This window comes from Crocodylus siamensis, chromosome 3 (genome assembly GCF_052110815.1).
Source record: "Crocodylus siamensis isolate JL-2025a chromosome 3, ASM5211081v1, whole genome shotgun sequence".
NCBI classification, from domain to species: Eukaryota; Metazoa; Chordata; order Crocodylia; family Crocodylidae; genus Crocodylus; species Crocodylus siamensis.
The window spans coordinates 74,806,610-74,824,385 of NC_143397.1; the positions used below are offsets into that span (position 1 = coordinate 74,806,610).

General features: G+C 39.5%; 1 protein-coding gene across 2 annotated transcripts in view; it reads left to right on the plus strand.

Moving 5' to 3' along the window:
- ROR2 (ROR family WNT receptor 2) overlaps positions 1-17,776 on the plus strand; it is a 263,938-nt gene that overhangs the window by 230,252 nt on the left and 15,910 nt on the right. For both annotated transcript variants that reach the window (XM_090038518.1, XM_090038519.1), the window contains exon 5: positions 17,138-17,265. In XM_090038518.1, coding sequence (XP_089894644.1) covers positions 17,138-17,265 — 128 coding nt within the window. The remainder of the gene's footprint in view (positions 1-17,137; positions 17,266-17,776) is intronic.

The window sequence follows — 17,776 nt, forward strand, 5'->3', positions numbered from 1 at the left end:
GTGTGTCTCTGTATCACTGTAAGCATTTCCAAGTGAGGTAAAGACCATCTGTTTCCAGAAAACATGTAGGAGTTTTTCAGATAAACAGAAATCATTCTGAAATGCTTGAAGGCAATACTTGTGACTCTGTATTACGTGGGCTACAAGGCATAGTCTCACATTTATTGAAAGAAAAGGTATAAAAACGCAGCAAACATCTTGGGCTTGCAGCATGTAACTACCATAAGGTATTGGACATCCCTGTTTTAAGTGAAGATTTTTAGATTTCGGTTTTACTGCCCTACCCCCACTTCTTTTGTAACTCAAACAGCTTTCAAAGTATTTATTGTGTGTCCCACAAAAGGACAGTTGTATGTCCCTGAGACTTCCTGTCAGCTTTGATGCCACATTGGATTTAATTAGAGTGCCTTAGGGAGCATGCTGGCCTTTAAAGTGAGTGGTGTGTGTGGTTAGATAAGAAGGAAAGGAGACACTGTTGTGACATCTAGTCCGTTTAAATGAGCTAAAATAGTTTTATTATCCCTCCCCATAAAAGCTTGAGTTGTTATGGTTTTACAGTGACATTTTCCTAATTTTTAATGTTATTTTCACATTTGTTACAGTTTGCAAGAACCAAATGATTTCAAATTGAGAGAGAGAGAGAGAAGTATGTAAAAAGTAAACAACAGCCTGGCATCATGGAGAAATATTTTTCTTCCTAACTCAATTACAAACACTACCTGTTGGAGTTTTCACCAAAATAGATAAAAGAAAAAAAATCAAAAAGAAATGGTTCTTTTAAATGCTAACTTAAAATTAAAATTTGAAGTGATATAGAAAATATGTCTCTAAAAACTAAATTCTGTGTCATTTGTCAAAAAATGAGAAAAGAGTCACTGAACATAATGTCAATTTTAGTCAGGTTGTTGATCATGAGAATAATGTCAAATAAAGGATTAGTTTCTTTAGAGCCATAGTTTCTTTTACGTTTTGGTTGTATGTCTACAGGCATCACAGAAATTGATTCAACTCAGTTCTGGTTTTACATTTCCAAAAACTGTTAGTTACAAAAGAAATTTGTAAGTATGAGAAAGAAGTCTGCCACTTTTGAGATGAAACTTAATCCATAGTTATTTCAGAACGGATGCACATTGTCACCAACAGAGCTTTTTCATATTGTTGCACCTATTCCCTCAGTATGTTGAACTACCATCAGAAGTCCTGACATTTTCAGTATCCCACATCCTGCAGTATTGGCTTTAAAAACGTCCTGTTTGTAAAACACTATGTGTCAACAAGATAGATTGGCTCTTTGCTTTGCAATGCCTCATAGGGCAAAGGAAGTATATACATTGCCTGTGTAAGTTTTCTACAATAAGTTTCCAAACAAACCTAGCTCAGTGTTAATGACATTAGGAAATTTTGTTTTCTTTCTGAAAAATGGTACATGATGTAATCTACTGTTTTCTCACTGCAGGGAATTGCAGTTTATTACCTGTTCCCTTAATGCCCATTTTAAATGTTCAGAGAATTATATGGGATTCTGAAAATGGGGACTAAAACCTTCTTTGGCAGTTGCATTATGTGTTTACAAAGTTCAAATACTGTAGCTGATTCCTAAATATGACCTAAGGGAATTTGGAGTAACTATAGTGTTCTGGGTCTACCGTTTACAGCGTGATGTTCCAAGGGCTCTTAAGCACACTCATACTCTCATTGCTGTCAACAACATGTTTGATATTAATATGAAGGGAAAAAAACCACAGGAGGTTGTGAAGAGCTGCTAGTAGGGAAGAAAAAAAAGAAAAAAATCCAATAGTTTGTGTGGTCTTCAGCTAAAATTTAAAATCAATGGTAATGGTTTCTGCATTTTATTTCTCCATTACCCAAACCTGACAAAAGTCTCGGTACAAATGGGTTCTTATTTGTCAAGGGTGAAGACCTAAAGGCTTGTGTGCTAAATTTAGGAGTAATATTTGTTTCCTTAATTGATTTTCTAAGTATTTGTTTTGATTGAGTAAGAGGTTATTAACTTTAACTATGATTAGGTTGATTTTTGCAGCTGGCATGCTAGTGGCACTACTACTTACCACCTATCAAGCTAATATGTTTGCATAACTTGACATGCACAGAGTCCCAAAATAAATTATAATTGTGACTTTGAACATAAAACTTTTTGCTTTGCCAGAGCTGTTTACAATAAAGTTTCCAATAATCTTTGTAATATACTGGGAGAGTTTTGATGAAGAGATCTTGCCTTTGGGTAATAGAAGTATATGGATGGTGCAGAAAAAATATAAAGTCTTCAGAAATAAATGATGATAAACTTCTAGTAGCTCTTTTAAGTCGACAGTAAAAAGAAACAATAGAAAATTAGCTCTATCAGATGCATAGATGGAGGGAGAGGGCTCCTGTACCTTTGGGTTCCCATTACAGTTATTAATCATAATTCTAATCTTCATTTTCTATAGCCAAGTCTACAGAATAAAGTTTCTGTGATTGGCAGTCAATGCCCTCAAGCACGCTGCACTATTCCAGATAGGCTTTTTTCTAAACCAGAAGCAATGAAGTCATGCCCAAATCAGACTTCAAGCAAGCCAATTAGTGCGGGGGGCAGAGTAGTTATTCTGTTCCAAACACCGTGTTATGCTGTTACATTGCTTCTAATTTAGGGGACAAGGTGCCTGAGAGTGATAGTATTGGGCAGAGGTGGCTGGCCAACCCGCCGCTCCGGAGCTACATGCGGCTCTTCAGAAGTTAATATGCATCCCCTTGAATCTTTGCCCAACCCCATGGTGTGACCAGCTTCCACTTGGAAGCCGGTCATCATGGGTTTCTGCAAAGATTCATTGCTTCATTCAGTGAGCTTTAGTTAAAGCACCCCCGCCACCATTTTGAAATGCGGGAATGCTGGATACAGAAGACGCTGCAGCATGCCAGAGTGTTCTGATTAGATGAAGTCAGAGTACGTGTAAAAATGCCCTAGCAGCCTGCAGTAGGCATGAGCAATTTCAGCATCAGTTCCAAGGAAATTTCTGCTTAACTCGGATGACCTTGGGCTGCAACACGCTGACTACGGATGGAATCTTTGAGGAATATATATGCCAAACTCTACCACACCTGTGAAAACCAAAATATTTAAAAGGCTAATTACTTGGCCAAATTTTGGCAGTTCCTCATGGGAACAACAAAAGATACATCCCTGCCACATGTAACATTCTTGTGAATTTTAAGTTTCTGCTCCACAGCATTGAGTTGCAAATGGTTCACAACCACATGGTTGTAAGTTGTTTTTGTTTTGTTTTGTTTAACTTGAACAAAACAATACACTTCCCCCTAACCTCATTCTTTTAACTGGATGAACCATTTTGGCTGAACTGCCAAAAAAGAATTAAGCCTAAGGCCATAAAAAAAATAATCTAAATCATTCGTTTGGTAAATTATAAACACTGAAAACCGGCTCTTACAATGTGAAGTGTTGGGTAATCTTAACTCTGTGCAGTCATACAAACTCCATTCTTGTTAAATAGCAAATCTCATATATATCACTACTTAGATTTTAAAGTAACTTATCTTATGTATTGAAACTTTAGGTCAGTGATTCTCAAACAGGGTGCTGCAGCATCCTGGAGTATATTGAGATCCTTTCAAGGGTGCCACAGGGTGCCACACAATGTTAGCACTGTTAAGTGTGCAAACATGTTTCAAAAGATAAACCCAGAGGGCGCATCCAGACAAATGTGGTCGTGCGGTATGTGGCACTGCAAATGCTGCAGTGCCACCACATACGCACAGTCCAATGTTCTCCATGCTGCAAGGGCACTCTGCACAAGCGTTTGCTGCTCTTTTTTTTTTCTTTGGGTCAAAAAAACTAGGGATCAAAAAATATCCAGGGGTCAAATATCCAGAGGTAAAAAAAAAAACAAACCTGGGCTCACACTCAGGCAGCATGCGCTGCTGGAAAGCGGAGCCGGGCTGCCCAAAGCCACACTGCAGCTGCCAGCCAGGCTCCATCTGGCAGGATCACCATGGCTACAGGCCTGGAGGTCCCCAGAACCCCAGGTAAGGGTGCTGGGGCCAGCACAGTGCTGGCCACGGGCTCCCCTACTACCCCAGGGTAACTTGCCGCACACCGAAGTGCACTTGGCACAGGCATTTCCCAGGGACAAGTAGCTGCGGTGCAAGGAGTGCTGCTGCTGCTCCTTGTTTTCAGGGAACCAAACGTCCACACATGTCTGGATGCAACCAGAGATTTCAAATAGGAATCCACAGTATTGAAAACTTGAGTTCTTTGCAGCAGCAAAACTATTCCATTATTTTTCTGTAGTAAAAAATGAGTGAAAACTAATGGTTGGCATTTTCCAAGTGGTGCCTCAAACCTAAAAATGATTGAGGAGCACTGGTTTAGGTGTTTTGGATGAAAAGAACGTGCCAAGTCACGCAGAATATTGTTTTCTTATTTATGACCAGAAAGAAATACTGTAAAGCAAACAATCTAATTTCCTTTTATGATTATAAAAGACTGATGTTTATATAGCTCTAGAAAACAGTATTGTTTGCAAAGGAATTTTGAAGAGGAAAACGTATGTATTATTACAGAAGCTTGAACTTACAGTCAGTGCTATAATAGCTTCTGGCTGAGTGACAAAGTGCCTCTGTTAGACATCGAATCTGTCTATGCCTTACCGGAAGTATCAAGGCCACCTTTGTTAATAATTTGTCTGCCTAAAAGTTTCTACGTTCAATATCGTTGGTTTCATGTTACAATTATTTTCATATTTTAGCCACCTGACTAGGTAGAGTTTGTTAAAACTTCTGTTACTGAAACAATTTTGGATAAAAAATAGCTTCTTGAACAAAATATTTTGGTTGAAATATTTGGGTGTCTTTGAGGAAAGAAGTAAGAGGGAATAATAAACTAAACCTTGTTAATTAAAAAAATTTTTTTTGGATTTAATTCTGCTTTGGGAGAAAAACAAATACTTTTTCTAGGATTTTGTAAGCATTTTTTTCCCTAAAACTTGTGAAAATTAGTATTTTCCACCAGCTTAATATGGATTTTCTCATCGAACATTTTTTCTTCTTCTGGCATTTGTATGAAATCCCTGGTAACAAAGTGGATCGAATCATAGAATATATTAGGGAGACTTTAGTGTATGTTTTAGCTTTAAAAAAATGCAAGTAGGAAACAAAAAATAAGCAGGTCCATTATCAAATGACCTCCCAACCCCCTCCCAAGTCACTGATTTCTAGCAAGTTCTTCTGCTAGGGATCCATCTGGCAAAGTGCATCTACTCTTGTGCATGTTCTGGGTACACAGGCAGAAATGGCCGTGTGCAAACCAAACTAAAGATATTATGGATCCACGTTGAGAGGCTTTTTAACAATGTGATTGTTCAGTACATCTTCATTGCATATATGTTCTCTTTGGTATGTACATCACAACACGCAGCATTGTCTTGCTGTTGTTGAATTTGGCCTGAGTTTACAAACTGTTCTCAAAAGTTCCAACAGCTGGGTTAGCTATTTTAAAATAAAAAACAAAGCAAACAAAAACCCTCTAACAGCCGAGGACTGCTGTTGGTATTGGGCAGAAAGCCAGCTAGAAGGCCTAAGAGCCTTATCTTCCTCGTTGGTCTTCTCTCTGCTCCAGCTGTGGCCGACTAGGCAGAGAGCAGAATACAGATAGAAGATGCGTGATCGTCCACACCCTAATAATAGCTTAGACCTCCCATTGGTGGCATCCCTCTGATCCTAGTGGCAATAAAGCACCAAGCCCTCCCCCACTAGAATAGCTAGTCATCTTTATCTCTGGCCCCTGGTACATGTTCTTTGTACTATGATTGGATCTGATCCCAACTGTGATGGGCATGATGGGATCTGATCCCTGACCCCAACAATCATGCCTCCTGCCATACCACATGAGGCTGATATGAGCCAGGCATGGGGGACCAGATGCTGTGGGGTGCTGTGAGGCTGGGGAGGTGCTCCATGATGTCAGCCTCATGGTGCTCCTGCATCTGCCTCCAGGGATCAGGTGGGAGCACTGAATCCAGGACAGAAAATTTCCACCAGCCTGATGCCACTGATTGGGTAGGGAAAGACTGTGTCCTGGACCCCCTGGCTGACCCATACCAGACATTCAGCTCAGCACTGGGATCTGTCATGGGTTAGCCCTCACGTGCCACATATTCCATTTAAATCATGATACAAAAGAGGCACAAAGATGTTATATGTGGAATATTTTTGTAACTTGTTTGCTATATATATCGTGCCATAAATTGGCTTTAATGTGTTACCAGGTTACCACTTATGGCACAATTAACACCATACTCATATCTTAAACGTAACTTGTGCCACGGCCCTCCCACACAGCCTTCCTGCTCCTTCCTGCACTGGTAGTACTTTCTTTACTCAAACCTCTTGCTCACCTCAGCTGGTTTTACTCTCCACCACAGGGGCAGCACAGCAACCAGGCACAGATCTTCTTCTGTTGTACTGAACCAAACACTGTGGTTTTAGAGCTTCTTCTAAACTCCTCAGTGGACCAGCATAGTCTGTCTCATATTGACTATAATGCTCTCCTGGTATGGATAACACAACCTGGATAACCTTGGTGAGGGCATAGCCTTTCCCAAGACTTTTTAGGGGAGGGGTTGGCAGCCTCTGGCCCACACACTGAATTTGGACCATGGAGTCTTTGGATTCAGCCTGTATAGCTACGGCTTTGATGGCATTTAGCAGCAGGGGCTCTGCCCATCGCAGCCAGATGCCAGGGGCTTTGGCAGAAGGTGAGCAGGGCAGCTGGAAGAAGCAGTGGAGGTGGCTGGGTCCCAGTGCCCATCTTCTTCAGAGTCATTCCATCCACCCACTGGAAAAGGCTATCAGCCCCTGCTTTAAGGTAAGAAGTATGAGTACGTGACAGAAAGGACCTCCAGGCCCCCTGGCTAAAATTTATGAAAATACTACTGTAATAACTTTAGTCCGTTTATAGCTTTTTTTGAAAGCTAGAAATGGTCAATTGACCAGATAAGAACAGAAGAAGTGCCATACTGGGTCAGACCAATGACCCGTCTACCCCAGCATTCTGTCTCCAACAATGTCCAGCGTTTAGAGGGAGAGAGCACTGAGCCAAGTATATATGTTTATTGCACCCACTATCATAGGCTTAAAAGTATCAAAGGATATGTCTTTGACTGTTCTGTTTCATAGCAAGTAATTAATTTATCATATACAAAATTGCCTAGTCCTTTTGCCACTACAACCTCCTGTGGGAATGAGTTTTACAAATTAACTATCCATTACATATAAAAGAACTTTCTCTTGTTGGTTTAAACCTGTCTCCTACTAACTTCAGTGGGTGTCCCTTAGTTCTACTATTTTGGGACTTGGTGAATAACAGTTGCCTATTTGTTTTGTACACTTCATGATTTTATAGACCTTTTTGGACCTTTAGATCAGACTGAAGCTATAATGTGCTGCTCAATGACAACAGTAGAGGGCTATTGTTAGAACAGTAACCTTTTTCTCCCCCTGCAGAGTCACTTTGGAGATTGACTCTGAGTTGTTATGTTAGAAGGCGGTCTAGTATCCTTCCCTTTAATGGGTAGCAGGCTAGAAAATATGATCTCTCTGGCTTTCCTTTACAGGTAACAGCATTTTCTGGCATGCTTTTTCCAATTGTGCTTAAAATAACTGAAAATATTGGAATATATATTAACATTTAATAATTAATGTTGCCTAACAAACACTCTGCTATACCTTTCTTGCTTCTGTAGTAATTTGCCAAGTTCACTTATACTGAGGATACTGGGCTCTGGGTGGTGAAATAACACAGACTGGTTGTATGAAAATTAGGTCTACAATATTTACTGCTGTTTTTAACTATTTAATTAATTGAATAGTGTAGCCAGTACCTAGTATACACATGCTAGTGCCCCAGTACAGCAACATATTCAAGCATCTGCTTAAAATCCATGCCGCTGGAGCTATACACTTAAGCGTGTGCCTGAATATAGATTTTACCCTTTAAATAACTTCCTAATATAAATTAGACATAAAAGGCCATCCTATTCCCATGCAATTTTTAATTACAGTGTACAAAAGGAGAAATCTTTTAATAAAATTTCATAGACAAAACTCTTTGGACAACTTCCTTAATAGTTGGATCTGTTGGATCTGTGTTTAAGAAAGCATTTGACTCATTATATCCATTTAAAGAAACATTTACAATAAAAGAGAGAGAATTATGCTGGTTGCAAATTATTATTTGAGAGAAACATCGTATTATTCTCATGTTTGTTTCTCATTCTCATAAAGAATTGTGTTTTGGATTAATCTATGTTATGATGACCATTACAACAAAATAAGAACTATTATGGATCTGTTTGGGTTATCTGAGTTAATATGAAACATCAGCTACTGTGTTTGATGGTAACAAGTTAAACATGCCTGACATTGTTTCAGAGAGGCAAAGAAGACCTTTTCAATAATTTTAAGAAATTTTCTAGAACTTTAGCAATAACATATACTAGGAAACTAATTATTGCAAACACAAATTGTGTTTAAGATGCCCATTTGTTGACTAAATACTACTTACTTTAAATCCCATTTTCAAGGAATTAATTCAATATATTTTTTCTCATTAACAGACAACAAAATACATATTAATTTTCAATCTAGGAAATGACAGTGAAACAACATGTGATTTTGAATCATTTAGATTGAAATCCTGAAGTATCAAGTATGTAGTAACCATAATCTTTGGGTCTGCAGGGAAACTAACTGAGTGTGGCAAAATTCACGGGCCATATCCTCAGGAGTGTAAATTGTCATAGGTCCATTGACTTCAACTGAGCTATGTCTATTTATACAAGTTAAAGATGTGGCCCCTCTGTTTAGTTTATAAAATGAAAACTGCAGAACTCCTTTTTTTTTTTGATGCTACTCATTACCTTTCTGCTCCTGAATGGAAAAGATTTTATTTCTGTCTTCTAGCTTAACATACATTGGTAATGTTTGAACTTTCAGAGCACCCAGCCATAGCCCAACTGTTCCTATGGGGAGGGGAGTTAAACTACTGAGTGCTTTTGAATACTGAGCGCATCCTTCATCTCCACGGATAGGGGCATAATGTGCACCCGTTAGTTAGGCCTCAGTAGGGCTGCCACTGAAGTCAGTAATAATTCCCTTTAACTTCTTTGGAACAGTACCAGGTCCAAAGGGGAAACAGCTCTCTTGCTAATTAGCAGTCCCCAGCAAATCTTAAATTACACTATAGTTCTCATTACAAGTGTTAATCCGATTTAACACTCTCAGAAGAACTAGAATAAAAATCATATGGTTTTCTTCAGAATTAAAGTTACAGATTTCCCTTTCAAGTGCACAGCCAAAAAATATTCTGAAATAAAGTTTCCCTATTGCATATTATTCAGATTAGTTTCACCATAGTCTGTTTCACCATAAGAATATTTTCTGAATAAACCTACCACACGTTCTCTAAAATGTTGGCATTACAAATTTTCACACAAATGAGGGTTTTAGGAAGGTAACATTTAGGTTTTTGTTCTCTCTAGACTCTCTTCCATGTTACTTGCTGTTTTTAGGGGAAGAAGTAGATGTTAAAGGAAACATACTCAGTCTGGGATTGGAAAAGTGACCTTCTTATGAGCCCAGCTAGCTTCCCTGGAGTTAGCATTACATATTATGAATGACTTGACAATATTTTTAGGAGTAGGTGGAACATATAACCAGAGCTGCAGTAGTAGATTATAAGATGTCTTGGTTTGAAATGCAGTTTAAACAAACCAGTTTTGTATATTTATTTAAAATTTAGAAATTCTTTAGCCCTTAATGGTCCCCCTCCTGAACACTGTTCTGAAAATGTAGTCCCACATTAGTGTGATTTGCTTTCTTTTAACTAAACATATTTCTTTTATTCCTTTAATTCTCTGTATTGCAGATCATTTAATTTGAATGCTTCCTCTCTATCAGATAGCTACATTCTGGGCTTAGAGACTGCAATAGCCTTATCTCTCTGATCCAGCTGGCTTGACTTTTAAATACCCTTGTCTTTGTAGCTTCTGTCCTAAGAATTCCCCAGACATGTTCCCTCCACTGTATTCCTATCAGAAGTCTTAGGAGTTTCCCTCAAGGGAAAAATTCTCTTACCTCTCTGCCCATATCAAACATGATCACCGACTTCTGACCGTTTTCCCAGCCTCTAATTCCAGTCTTTTCAGAATCTATCTACACCTACTTTACAAGTCTATTCCCAGTAGCCCCAGACAACTTAAATAATCCCCTCTTCCCACCTTTAATAACCAGTAATTAAATTGTATTTCGTATCTGAGGCCAGTAGTGTAGGAAGAGTGCCTGAAGCACAGGTAGACAAATCTTTTGTGGATATAAGTATGGGCAATTTTGACAGCATTTATAGTTCCCTTATGGAAATGTCTATGGAATCTTTCAACTAATGTATCAATTATCTATTACATACTATAAACTGCTTTAATTTTTTTCAGATGCTGGAAGATCAGTAGCAATTCCTGCTACTATAGACCTGTGAGTGTATTTAAGTAGATGATTGTCACATTACAAAAGGAATCTACTTCAAATAATCCCTTTGTTTTTATTCTGTATAGTACAGTAAAAAGATAACTATATTATTTTTTAAAGTTTAATTTTTCTGAAATATATTAAATATAACCATCAATCTCGATCCCTAGACTGCAGGTCATCTTAATATTTGGGTGCCAAATTGTAAGTGCACTGTGATCAACAGAGATGTTGCATGGAAAATATCAGATTTCTGTTTGGGTCAAATTTAACAAGCCTGGAAACCAAAGACATTTACAGTTTCACTTTTCTTCTGTAAAATGACGAAAACATCAGAAAATTCTAAAAATTCATATTGCTGTAATCTCTTAAACTATGATTCAGGAAAGGATTTGATCATAAGTACCAGTGCTTTCTTGAGCAGGCATGAAATCTTAACTATATTCTTAAGAGGTATTTTTTTCTGAAATGAAACTTAGTTACTCTGTTCCCTTAATTCCAGTTCATTTTTCTGGCAGGATGGAGCTCTTAATTACTAATTTTTTCAATCTCTCAACTGTTATCGGGAAATGAATTAATGATACTAAACCCCACTTATATTTTAATTTGAATCTATATTGCACTTTATTTTAATGGGCATCTTTTGATTTAAATTCAGATATGAATTCCTTATAATCTGTATTTAATTGACTTATAGCAGTTTATAAACAAAGGTACTGCTTAGCACCATGTGAATAACAATTCACATTCTTTGTTTTCCTTGCCTAACAATTTTCAGTGAGAGAATTTGTGACAATTTTGCAGAAAAGAGACATGTATTTGTACCTTAACCAAGAGAGAGGTTTAAACTTAAAGTAAGTTTTCCTTGTGTTCTATCTTGAGTTTGTGCTATACAGAAAGAAACATTATGGTTAGCAAATAAATACAAAGTCCCTCCTCCCTCTACTTCCAAGTAGACTGAATGAACTTGTGTCAAATCCTTAAACACTTGCTAAGCCTTTATGTTTCTGTGCACCATCTGTGTAAAACCTGTGTGTTCCTTTCCCCTGTTGTAACATATGAGATGTCGTATTTAACATCCAGATTTAAAGCAGAAATATTCTGAATTTTTCAACAAAAGCCACTAGGTCAGATCATTTTTTATTGTCAGGGACACTAAGTAAGTACCTACTGCAGACTCCAATTTGACTTCTCTATTCTCATGTACCTCCAGGAAAGGATTTTAATATAGAATGAAGTTTCCATGAGTCACTCTTCATATGTTAAAACATTGTTTTCTAATATGCCCTCCAGCTTGTTCATCTGAGACAGATGCATACAATAGACTCTGTTATATGTTACATTTTGTCAATATGGATTCTTTTCAATATTTCAACTTCTCCATAGAAAAGCCTCTTTGCTTTGAAGGTCATTTCTTTGAAGTTTTTATCCAGCTGTCATTATTTCACATGTAATATTAAAGTAGTATTTAATTATTATTTTCCTCTTTCTTTCTTTCTTTCTGTCTGTGTATACATACACACACATATAAAAGGAATATTTTTGATCAATAGTGTCATAGCCTACAATACTTATAGATATTTTAAAATCATTATTCCAGATACCTAATTGAAGTGAGATGAATATTTGCATATAATGTTTAGTGCTTTGATTTTCATTACTTGTAGTTGTGGATGAGGTTTTGAAGTAGCTATGTTGGGGATATAGATAATTCCTTCAATTAATAATTGCCTATGAATGCAGAGGACTGTGTGCTATGGCAAAGGAAGCTCCTTCCAGTCCTGTTTCCTATATAATGCTGTGTTTTATTACTCCAAATAGTGTTAATGTTTTGTCACTGACATTTATATAGGAAAGAAATAATAAATGTCACAAAATGAAACTTCAGTAATGGATGACAATTTTGGTTCTGTACAGCAAGTCTATAAAAAGACCTCTTTTGACATTTCTGTTTTCCATGTAATATGTTTATGGCCTGAAATGCTACTAAACTATCATTGGGATATCCTACATTCTAATGGAGATGGGATAGATTCAGAAAGAGAACTTAAGCTCATAGCTGATATCTAAATTCCTGCTGCATCTTGACAGGCCTGAGATGATCAGTGCCTTTTTCACACCTGTCTCAGCAGGCATCTTCCCTCCTTTCTAGCCTACTAAGCCTAGCATGTGTGTTCTGGGCATGCCTAACTCCACATGAAAAAGTAAGAGTTGGTTCCCCACTACCTCCCTTATGCTCCTTCCTTTGTGATAGTTTCATAGTTTCTAGGGTTGGAAGGGACCTAAGCAGATCATCGAGTCCGACCCCCTGCCATGGCAAGAAAGAGTACTGGGGTCAAACGACCCCAGCAAGGTGTACATCCAGCCTCCTCTTAAAGACCCCCAGGGTAGGAGCCAGCACCACTTCTCTTGGAAGTTGGTTCCAGATCCTAGCCGCCCTGACCGTGAAGTAGCGCCTCCTGATATCTAGCTTAAATCTACCCTCTGCCAGCTTGTGACAGTTATTCCTGGTCACTCCTGGTAGTGCTCAAGGGAACAGGGACTTCCCCAGTGCCTGCTGGTCCCCTCTGACTAGTTTGTAACAGGCCACTAGATCCCCCCTCAGCCTTCTCTTGTGGAGGCTGAACAGGTTCAGGTCCCGTAGCCTCTCCTTGTGATGAGAGCACTCATTTGGATGTACATAATTCCAGTTCGGGTCTATTTTCTTCCTGATTCATCCATGTAGCAATGCAGCACGGTGCTCAAGGAACAGGGGCCATGGTGACTTCCAGTTGCCACTGCATCACTAGTGTCATTGCATAGCTGCCAGGGGGAGCCATTTCACCTCCTTTCCCAAGTTGGTGCCCAGGGTGGTTTCCTCACCCTAGTTATGCCACTGGCCTGATTTGGAGCAGAGATTTGATCTTGGGTCTCCCATCTACTAGTGAAATGCTCAACTATAAGGTTGTTCATTCTTTTGGGGTGAGGTTCTGTCCATTTCTCTTGCTGAAGCTTAAATGAACTATTAATTGCAGCAAGAACAGAAACCTACCATTTTCATATTCCAGGCAAAGTCTTTAGCCACTGATCTATTGAGTCGGTCTCTTACTTTTTCCCCTTCTCTCTTTGGCCCAATAAAAAATTTAAAATAGTTTTGCAACATGAAACACCTTCAGCAGGAGGTGTTGAGAAACTCCCATGCCAACATACTTAATATCCCAAGGGTTAAGCCATGCTCCTGAGTTCAGTTTCCTGCTCCAAATAAGAGGGAAGGATTTGAACTGTGATTTTCCACATCTATTGCTGGCTATTGGAATGAAAAGCATCACTTTTTTGCAAGAAATAGGTGCCCAAGCCAGCTCAGTTGATGCTCTTTTATGGTTATAATCTAAGCCACTCCTCTCTCCTCAGTATTTCTTGCTTGCTAGCTTAGGGACAGCCTTTTGTTCCTTACAAATATACTCCTCTTATTTGCTGGAAAACTAGTTGGGATATGACATCACAGAAACTGAAATTGGAGCATTAAGAGAAGTGGACAAGTTTAGTCATACTGCTTCTCTAAAGCTGCTTTACTCACAAACTTGATGAAAACTTGGGAGAAAAGTTGTTATTGGGGGAGAGGTCGAGGAAATGGCATTCTGTGCTGTTTGCAGGTATCTGGTGTTTCAAAGAGTCTCCCAGCGAGAGTTGAGGAGGGGTATGGAATTCACAACAGTTGATATTCCTAATACACCCCTGTTAAAAAAAGAAGAAAAAGGTAGGAGGAGAAGTAATGTGATAGTGTTGTTAAATATCTGTTGTTAAAAGGCTATTAAAGGACAAAAACAAAATGCTTCTTTTCTTTGGAGTTCATGGTTAAGATATTAGCAGGTGGGATAAAGTGAGCTCTTGTGGACTGTTCTCCTGGGCTAGGTACACACATTCAAAAAGCCCAAGACAGAATTGCATGAAGTTGCATGGTTTCCTGTAAGTGGCATAGTTTAGACTGGTAGCAAACCGAACATATATTTGCCCCTTGGTGTGTGTGTGTGTGTGTGGGTGGGGGCAAGTATTAAACCAGGTTCCACCATTTTTAAACCAGTCTGTACCGAACTTCTGTTCTGTTATGAGTACAGACTTGTTTCCAGTCACTACCAGTAAAAGTGTAATGTCTGTACCTGGCCCTGGAGTCAAGTTCTGCTCCTAACAATGTTCTTGAGCAGAAGAGTCTTTACATCTAAAAAAACAGGAAATTGAAAAGTCTTAATTTCTGCTTATTTTCAGCCATAGCAGCTCTAACTCCGGCTCTGATCATAAATTAAGTTACTGACATCTGGTTTGGGACATGAATCAAAAGCTTCCTATGACTCCAGAGAACTGTTTGACTGGAGAATGAAGCCTAGGAGTGCTACAGCTTTGTTGAAAATGACTGTCTTTGTTAAAAGGGTTAAATCTAGCTTAGTTCTCTAGGTCATTAATGGTAGCCAGACTCCGTTTAATGCTTTGCCTGAGGTATGCTAGACAGATACACAGGGTACATGCCAAATGTATTTTAACAAGAGGCCTGCTTCTGTCAGAACTTCTGACATCAAATTACTGTTTACTTTTGCTTGCATCCATGGTAATGGCCCTATCCAGTTTAGTTTAATCAGCAGTTGACTATTACACTCCACAGGGGAAATCTGTATTAACATACATGTGTATATATACATAGTATCTGACCTGTCCTTAAAAGTTCATGACAGAAATAAATATACTGACACTGAATAACTGATCATACTACTTTTGTCACCAAAACATCGTTGTTTAGATGACTTATTCTTGCAGATTCTTTATACTGGCAAGGTTCCTGTTCTTATCAAGGTATCTTCCACACAGAGGTATAGAAGGAATGTCAAGTATGGTTACATTTAGATCTCATCACTGACTTATTTCCCCCAGGGTAGGTGTTTGAACTCTGCCTGTGAGAAAGGTCAGATGGGGGTTTCATATTCATTCAGCTAATTACGAAGATAGTTGACTTCCCATTGAGGTTCTCTGGACTTGTTAACTGTGCAAGTGCAACACGTTGATGTTTCAGACTCAGCATATTTGGGAATTGTTACAAAATAAGAGGTTTTATTATAATAATGAGTCTGCAGCTTAAAATAGTTCATTGTGACAGTTAGCTTGTCCTGAAAGCATCAGGCTCTACCTTGACATTGTTTTGTATTGGAGCACAGTGAAATGCCTCTGCTGAAGTCAATCTTAATGCTATATTTGTACATAAAAGATTACTTTATTAACATCTAACATTTATATTGTGGGTAGGAGTACAACAACAAAGATGTTTTGGGTTGATACCGATGACTGATTATTAATGAGCCATGTCAGCTGATCCCGAGCAGATTGCCAATATGCAGCCTAGCAACTTGGAGAGCAGCATCAGGCTGGTAAATCTGTGAGGAGGAAGGGGCGTGGGGGCACAGTCAAAGCCCCCACAGTAGGGAATGGAGCTGGGGCAGGGCTAGGCACTGCCCAACTGGGGCAGGGCGGGGCATGGGATGGAGCCACGAGCAGCTGGTCTGGGGGAGGCATTAAAGGCATGAGCCCCACAGAGCTGTGTGTGGGGCAAGAGCAGGCTGCCTGCTTGGAGCCAGGAGCAGTGCCAGCCTCTTCCCAGCAGGGAGGGAGAGGCTGGGCCAGGGCTGTGGGCAGGGGCGGGGCAGGGAGCGGTGGTGCTGGGAGAGAGGTTATGGGGGGAGCTACTGTGAATTTTAGGATGGCTGAGACCCCCCCATAGCTTCCCCTCCCCACACTGCTGCCAGCCGCCCCACCTTGCCTGCCCCAAGTGCAACCCCAACCCAGCACCCCTCTCCAGGAAGAGCCCAGCACTGCCGCCAGTCCACCCTTACCCTGTGCTCACATCCAGAGGGCACATACCCCCATGCCTCCTCCAGGGTTACATGCAGCCTCAGGAGCCGCTCCCCTTCTCCACCCCCTGTGCCTCTGGAACGAGCCATGTGCACCTTCGTCCCATGCCCCTGCTCCAGCCCCTCTCCCATTCCCGCCCTCATTGTGGGGACCTCAATCTGCCCCTCCCCACACACCTCTTCCCCTGCCCCTTATCAGCTGGGCACTGCTTTCCAGGTTGTCAGGCTGCTTTCCTGGCTGCATGCATGCTTTAGTTCAGAATTATGTTGTATGTTAATTAAAGCTTGGCAAGTCCTATTTCTCTGTTTGCTGCAGGAATTGAAGAATGGTTGAAAGGAGTGGGAGAAGAGAACCAACTGTTTGTCTGCTTTCATTTAATTCAGTTATATGCCAGGACTGTATGAGGATATGTAATGCAACCTATGTTACTATCTCAGTCTAGCAGCTTTCTAATAGATTCCTCTGTCAAATAACATTATCATTAGCATATAATTGTATTGAGTATTCTTGGTTCTTACTTTGTTCCTTTCTTGATTTAGAGGCTTGCAGTGGTACCTCCATAAATACTGCTGGACTGGTATAAAGGGAATTGGAGGGAGAAAGCAGCACCTGCAGAACTGAAGAATTCCAGATTTACAATCTTTTTATAAGAATAAAATTCTTAAAAATTCTTTGGGGACAGCGAGACATCTGTAGATGCACTTATGCAATCCAAATTTGTCTTTTGCAGGGAAGATTACCAGGAAGATGGGTTCTGTCAGCCTTACAGAGGAATTGCATGTGCACGAATCATTGGAAACAGGACCATTTATGTTGACTCTCTCCAGATGCAAGGAGAAATTGAAAACCGAATTACTGGTAGGATCATACACCTCTGTAGTAGGACAAAAAGTATTTGTTCAAGCATCCAAGACAAGTGCAAACACTGTTAATTTTATAATCATGATATCCTTATTTTAAGGTTTGAATAAGCAACCCCTTTTCCCTCTCTTGTGTTCAGAAAACCTTGCCCTCCAAGAGGTTGGCAAAAATCTCCTCTTGTTTTAAAAACATTTCAGCCTAAGTGATATGTCAAAGGCTTGACTTTTTAACAGCTTGACATTTATATTAGAGCCTTTTACATTACTGATTCAAAGAGAAGCAAATTTTAAAACATCAGGTACATTCTATAGAAATGAAAAATGGTTGTGTTTTGGCTTTCTTGAAACAAATATGGTAGTTTTTTCCTTATGCTTCCTCCTCTGCTCCATCCCAGCAGAGTTCTAATATAATTAATTTATATAATGTAAGTTTTGGCCTTCCTATACCCTGTCCCTGTTGATTTTTGTCTCTGAATACTATTTTGATACACACTGGGCATGTCTATACT